We start from the raw sequence: 6,901 nt of genomic DNA, 5'->3' as shown, positions 1-6,901 counted from the left end.
ATCCTCTTTCACTCTTCAATGTTTCAAGATGTCTTGAAATGCATTTATCTACATGGTTACCCAGTGCTTATACGCTGCACCTGAGCTTTTTAGCATCTGTGTAAATGTCTGTGTTCAGTGCACCTGGATACATTTAAAATGGAGCTCAGTGAGGTTCGCCTTCCGGAGCCCTGCAACACACATGCAGTTATATGTCACACTCTGGCCTTCGTTGTGTGGTCCTTTAGTACAGCTTCCTTCCATGGCTCACAATCAAAGTGTAAACAAAACTGAGCGTGGCCTCTGGATTACTATATTCAGTAAATCACAAGCGTATTGACAGCATAATTTAGAATAAGGACATACAGTGAATGATATACAAATCTGATTTAAAACATTCTAAAATGACTGACATCTGCCCCTGTGCCCAACAAAAGGATATATATATATATATATACACACACACACACACACACACACACACACAGACACAGACACTTCCAAACTGATGGATCTTGATGACCATACTAAAGCCCTCTAAACATGTAAGGGCTACTCGCCCCTCTCTTCGTATCAGTCGTAGAAAGGTGTCAAAACTCATTACACTCACACTTGGATGTCCTGTCTTTCAGCGTATCTTACATTGAAGTAAAGAGAAAATAAAAAGGAACATGGAAAAGTAAGAAGACAATAACAGAAGGACAGTCAGTTTGGAGAAGTAGTGGGGGAAACAAGGATAGGAGGCAGTAGAGAGGGCCACACGGCGTGAAAACAAAGTTAAACAGGATTTGAAGGTATCAGCTAGCCAGTTCGCTAGGTGTGGGTTCCTGTTGGGTGGAGTCCAGGCTGGTGGGGAGGGTGCATAGGCAGGGGACAGGTACTGTGAGGGGTGGGAGAGGTAACGTTACAGCTCTGAGACGTGAGTGGAGAGGTCAGAGCGGGGATGTGCTGCAGGGGCTGTCGAGGCTGTGTGTGCATCAGCCTGCGAGTTTACTGGCCACCAGAGAAGGTTTCCTCTGGGGCAGGTCCTGGGGGGTGGGGATGTGGTCCCCTGTGATCTCTGTCTTCTCTGGCGCAGCTGTCGGCAACTGCTTGTTCTTTATCTTGGCTTTAGCCATGTTGTAGTCTCCAGAGTCAAAGTACTTTTGCTGTAGAGAGACATAAGATTCACATTTTAAAGTGTGATCTATGAAAAATGAACACATTAATCATTGCAAGGAGAAATGTACAATTTTCAGTATGCAACATACAGATTTGCTGATTTTAATAGAATACTAGTACATTTCTTAAGTCCATTTTTAAAGACTTGCTCATTTATTTTAGGCAGATGGTAAAGAGAGCAAATGCCACAAATTGTGATTTTTTTTTTTTTTAGAATACCCTGTGGAGTTTTTGAGCACTAGTAGTGCTATGGACTGGAGCAGCGTTCTTATGAGTAGGTCCTCATTTTGTCTGTAGGATGCACATGCACACGCACAACACATTCTGCTCATTGAAAGTTGGTATAGGTAGTCTGGCTCAACGGATGTACATTGCTGGGATAAAGCCTGACACCCGGCACATGATGCCTCTCCCCTCTCGCGATCTCTGCTATTGTGGCTAAAATGTAAATAAAGAAAACACCGTTTGTGTTGTGACGACCCCTCCCAATCTGCCTGCCTGTCATGTTCTGCAGGCACTGGGAGTGGGCAGGTAGGTGGAGCTGGGAGGGTCGTCTGTACCTGGCCATCTGGGTGTGGCTTACAGCTGGGCCTTTTGCATCCAGCTCAACATTTTGTCCTTTGTTTGGTTTGCTGCGACATACATTCACCCCTCCACACACTGCAAACCCAACTGATGTCTTCCACCGTTACACACTCCACCATTAAGCTTATGTTTAGTTAAGTTGTGTTATTATGTCTAGTTAGTTTAAATAAACAACTTTTTGACTTATCTTGCGTGTGACGTCCCTTTTGTTGCCGGGCCTTGAGCCAGGCGGTAACAGTGTTTATTTAGTTTTTTCAATGAATTTAATTACAGATTATTCAAGAGATTACTTAGTCTAACAAAATGTCCAAAAGGATGGCAAGTGCGCGTCAGAAATTACTCCAGAAACCTAAAGTTTGGGACCCCCTCGAAAACTAGATGGCACATGTCAAGGGGTTTATCCTAATAAACAAATTTGAAAGTGATAACTTCAAATTGCCTGTTTTCTTTGGCCAGCAGTGAATGAATTACAACGAGATCAAAGCAGAGAGAAGCCGCTACTCCTCACATTTAAGAGGCTGCAAACCAGCGTTTTCTGGAATTTTCACTTGATAAATGAGTTGTTTATCATGATGGTCCACTAATGTATGTCTATGTATAATCAATCATTCCAGCATACCAATATTATATCATCATAAAACATATGGAGACAGTGTAATTATACGCTCATGCTTTGTTGAAACTGTTGAGAGGCGTTGATTCAACACTATAGTCATTTTGGAGACTGTAGTTTGTGGTGTTGTTGATTTGTATTGTTACACTGAGGGGTGTTTCTAAAATGTTGTGTGTTCTCATTGATGTAAATGGTATACTGTGGAAAACTCTACAAAGTGAACCTTGAGTTCATATTAATTTGTCGAACAGCTTTAGTTTAGGTACCATATAAAATGGAAACTGAGTGTAAGTGCAATGTTACTAACAAAAAATGACAGTAGGTTTAAAGACTGTACCTAAGCGCACTCTAAAGGTTTTGCAGACAAAAACAAGAAATAACTCACCCCTTTCTGGAGCCGTTTGCGAAGCAGGTCAGAGCCCCCAGGTTTATTTCCTAAATTTGGGTATCTGGCCTTCAGTTTAGCCTCCTCTGACTTCTCAGGACTGATCACCTTGTCCTGAACCTGCTGAAAACAAGGAGAAGCATTAGGCATTAAAATAAGGGGGAAACGTTTTGCTCACATGCTGCGCAGCAAGAGTACATTTACTAGGTGCCTCCAGGCTACACTGAAACATTTCTCAGCTGATGGCATGGTATAGAGAAAATCAGAATCAGCTTTAATGGCCAAGTGAGTGTGAACACATAATTACAGGGAATTTGACGCTGGCTTTTTGTTGCTCTTAAAGTAAACACACAGATATAGACACAGCTAACAACAAGGACAAAGCTGAACAAGGTAACGTTTAACGTAGACCTTTGACTAACGTATACAAACGTTTGCTGACATTGCTGGATAAGACCCCACCTATTTCTAACAAAGCCGGTTAAAACAATGTTAGCACAGAAGTAACGTTACTTAGAGTTAAATATTCACCTGCCAGGGACAGTGATAAATTCAAGTTACAGGTTCAAATTACCGCTACTGCTTTTAATTGCGATCTGCTTTCCCAATCGACATAAACATAAAAAGAAATATTGGCTTTTGCTTTCTCGACAACAGCAGCCTCTCAAAAGTGAATAAAACGTAGACACCGTAGAGCTAACACGTAGCTACTCGGTTGGACCACCGGTTGGATTGACCGCTAACGTTAACAGTTAATGTGCTGCAAAATAACCGTCAGTTTGTTGACAGCTAGGACGATTAGCTAGCTAGCTAGGTAGCAAGCTAGCAGCACGCGAAACGGCAACGTTAGCTAAAGTTGAATACAATAACGGTATAACATTACCGGTACTGTAGCTAACTAGCTAACGTTAGGCTTTAGGCCAGAGTGACGTTACTGCAATCTGTTGGGTTGAGCTCTAACACTAACATCCATGGTTGAACAAAGCTAACGGTAGCAGCTGAGCTAACTGTAACCTATTTTCCAGTGTGTGTGAATGTCATGAGTTTGCTTGCTTAGCTTAGCATTAGCTAACAGAAGCTAGCGGCACCTCTGACATTCACACAGACCATCCGAAACATTAGCTATATCAGCAACCGAAACGGCGGGCCACCTAACCAGTAACGTAGCTAGCTAATGTCGTTACGAAGTTTGACAGATAACAAAAACTAATCTATCAAGGGCTTAGTCGCTGGCTTCGGTTGTTATGTCAACAATAACGAGCGCGGGCGAATAAGCTAACGTTAAGCTATAAACCGTAGCATTAGCTAGCTAGCTATAACAAAGTCACTGGTGCTACAGCTGCTGCTAAACTGCTAACTTACCTTCTCGTCCATTGGTGTGTTCTCAGTCGTCTGTGTTTCTTCGTTATCCCCCGACATTTCTATGTTATCGTGATCTCAGACAAGAGATTGTTCACTAGTTGAACAAGTGATCCACAAATCCCCCGCTCTGACTTTCCGTATCCATACGAGTCCTATCGAGCTCGCACTCCCGCACAAGCAGATAGTACGTCACATGCGGAGACACAGTGCGCGCCCACGTTCGGGCACTACTAGTGCTGCTCCCACACATACTTGCTGGGATCGGATTTATTTTATTTTTTTTACATTGCATAACCTAACGATCAGCTGATGCATGTGCTGTGACACAAATCCAGATTGCAGTCAGATAATCCTTAGATCTTGAGGATTATTAATGCTGCACTGATGAACAGTGTAGTTCATGTTATGTGTTCATGTTAACTATTTTATTTGTTATTTATATTTTTTATTTCATTTTATTGCTTGCTCTTACCGTTTTTGGTCTTCTTCTAAGATCCCAATGACAATCACCTAACTGCATTTGCAGCTTTGTATGCCAAACTGGCAGTAGTACTCACCTACTTTTGTCAACTGTTGTAGATTGCTGTGTGTAGTCTTGATTATACAGTCTACGGTCTTGATGAGTGTGAAGTATTGCGGACTTCAAGCTGCACCTCCCAGCAGTCGGGGTACATGCTGTGCTACACAAAATTCATACCTCTGAATATGCTTAAAAAACTTTTGGGGGATGCAGTTTTGTCCAGTAAGAGTTTGCCCCTCACATTTAGGCTTACTATTTTGGACAAACATTGCATTTATTTTCTAATTTAGATCCTAAAATTTGTCATCAAGCATGTGCTACTGTATAAATACTCTGTTTATCTTGATGAACATTACTCCCACTTGCCATCAGTGTTGGTCCACTTATTGTGTTAATTATGATAAAACCTAAAACAGTGTTGTAACTTTTAATTGATACATGACCCATTGATACTGTACCTATAGATAAACAATTCTGGTGCCTCTCTAAAGTCAACCATGTTACCAATTCTAGCATTATGCTATTTTTGGTCCTTTATCACAATCTTGTTTGAGTTTACATCTGTTTTTATACATTTTAAAAGGTATTTACAAGTTAAAGGTGTCACTGGTAACATGCCTCACAGCAGAAACATAATTGTTTACCACATTGCTTTATGTAAGAATAGCTTTGCATCCAGAAATGTTATTTTAGTTGAAATACTCCCATGATTTCAAGTTTCAAGTTCTTTATTGTCATATAAAGGTGTTTCCATAAAGGTATTTGTGACTGGTATGTAATTCCAAAAACCACAGCTGTGCCACAGCTCTGTTGTTTTTGATCTTATTGTGCAGTTTAGGACCAATTTCAAAAGGAGAAGCAGAACTCACTTTGTGTTTTGTACCTTTCATTCCAGGGTGTGACAGTATGGAGATGTAGTGGTAGGAAACACGGTGGGAAAAATAATAAACACAAAGAGACAGAGCCGCTCTCAAGATTGCTTTAGAAGATATATAGATATATTTTTTTCAGATTTGAATATTAATGTCAAAAATACATACTATGATATACAGTTTGCACTACATCATCTTAGCATGACAGACGTCACAGGTAGTAACTGAAAATATTAATTTAAATATTAAATAAACTGATGGTAAGTAAACTGAAAGTGAATGTGTAAACACTAAACTAAGGTTACTCTTTCTATTGCAACACTTCCAATAAAGTGGTTCTGTAACAGTACAAAAGTATTAGAATATTACTATTTTCTGTTTCATTTCCAGTTATAATGAGAAAAAAAAATCCACAGTGCACTTGTGATGTTCTGCTGTGATGATTTCAGTTGAATCTAGCCTTATTGCTTGTTCAACTTCTTTAGTGGTCCATGGTATGTTTTTTTTGGACGAGGGGATGGCGTTGCACCGCAGTCTAACACCCACTTCTTCTTCCATACGCACTCCCTCTGCTCCGAGCTCAGGAATCACAGGGTCAAAGGTAAATTCACTTTCAATTCAATCAATCTAATCTTTTAGGATTTAAAACAAAATATTTTACCATTAAATGGGCCTTGTATTGCATTTATGATGACATTAATTGAGGTTGAAAATGCATTCACTATGTTGAGTACAGGTCCAATTAACATTTTTGATTTTAGTAAAAAAAAAAAAAGAGTAAAGTAGCCTAAACTTTGCTGAAATAATTTAAGTGTCTAACTGCTTCTGTAGACGATCACTGGTCTCTACTCTCCTGCCAGACGCTGGAGGGGATACACACAACAGCAGGAAAAAGATTGAACGATTATATCTGGTAAGGCCTTCTTAACCAGGAGAACAGGATCTGAAACATACTGTACTCTACAACCATAACCTTTGACCCAACCTCTTTAATCCAAGGTTGTGCACTTAACAAAGAACATCATCTCTGACGAGTCACCCAGGCTCTTAGCACCACCTTGTCAGTTCTGGGGTGACAGAAGGGATGAAACTTAAGATTTTTGGGCACATGCCAGGTAAGTCTTGTTGACTGCAGTCCTTAAATTGCTTCTCTTTTAGGTGCCGTTTATCTAGCCATGGGCTGCGTAAGAGTCTATCGCTGGCATCAAGGTGTGATTGACGCTTCGGTGGTCGCCTGCCGGGTGGAGGAGGGAGGGAGTCAGGCCTCAGCAGCGGGGAGAGAATGGTGGGTCAATAGGGGACTCTGTGGTGGACTGGAGCTCGTAGGCAGCTCCGCTGTCCACCTCCATGGACTTCCTGGAAAACAGCAGACGGATGTCTCTATGGAGGTAGATCTTCCCAGACTTAGAACTCTGGAACCTGGA

General features: G+C 41.1%; 2 protein-coding genes across 5 annotated transcripts in view; both read right to left on the bottom strand.

Moving 5' to 3' along the window:
• Positions 1 to 809: 809 nt before the first annotated feature.
• arpp19a (cAMP-regulated phosphoprotein 19a) lies at positions 810 to 4,335 on the bottom strand. Of its 2 annotated transcripts, none has more exons than XM_031281626.2 (3): positions 4,086 to 4,335; positions 2,724 to 2,843; positions 810 to 1,127 (listed from the first exon to the last, which is right to left on the bottom strand). In XM_031281626.2, exons 1-3 carry the CDS (start codon positions 4,140 to 4,142, stop codon positions 957 to 959), a joined length of 348 nt encoding a protein of 115 aa, XP_031137486.1. In that variant the 5' UTR covers positions 4,143 to 4,335; the 3' UTR covers positions 810 to 956. The 2 variants fall into 2 exon arrangements, with proteins under 2 accessions (XP_031137486.1, XP_035855213.1); XM_035999320.1 differs by having other exon boundaries at positions 2,724 to 2,846; positions 4,086 to 4,299.
• A 1,246-nt stretch (positions 4,336 to 5,581) lies between these two features.
• The window catches only part of fam214a (family with sequence similarity 214 member A), a 32,311-nt gene continuing 30,991 nt past the window's right edge, over positions 5,582 to 6,901 (bottom strand). For all 3 annotated transcript variants that reach the window (XM_035999319.1, XM_031281625.2, XM_035999318.1), the window contains one exon: positions 5,582 to 6,896. In XM_035999319.1, the coding sequence (XP_035855212.1) occupies positions 6,743 to 6,896 (154 nt within the window). In that variant the 3' untranslated portion in view covers positions 5,582 to 6,742. The remainder of the gene's footprint in view (positions 6,897 to 6,901) is intronic.

This window comes from Sander lucioperca, chromosome 3 (genome assembly GCF_008315115.2).
Source record: "Sander lucioperca isolate FBNREF2018 chromosome 3, SLUC_FBN_1.2, whole genome shotgun sequence".
NCBI lineage: Eukaryota > Metazoa > Chordata > Actinopteri > Perciformes > Percidae > Sander > Sander lucioperca.
This window is presented reverse-complemented; position numbering and strand designations above follow the sequence as displayed.

Excerpts from the sequence above, each read along its gene's own strand:
- arpp19a (XM_035999320.1), bottom strand. The coding sequence starts at position 4,142 with ATGTCGGGGGATAACGAAGAAACACAGACGACTGAGAACACACCAATG. Across the intron at positions 2,847-4,085 it reads ACACACCAATGGACGAGAAG|CAGGTTCAGGACAAGGTGAT; the intron begins GTAAGTTAGCAG and ends CCTTGTTTTCAG. Across the intron at positions 1,128-2,723 it reads GCAAACGGCTCCAGAAAGGG|CAAAAGTACTTTGACTCTGG; the intron begins GTGAGTTATTTC and ends GTCTCTCTACAG.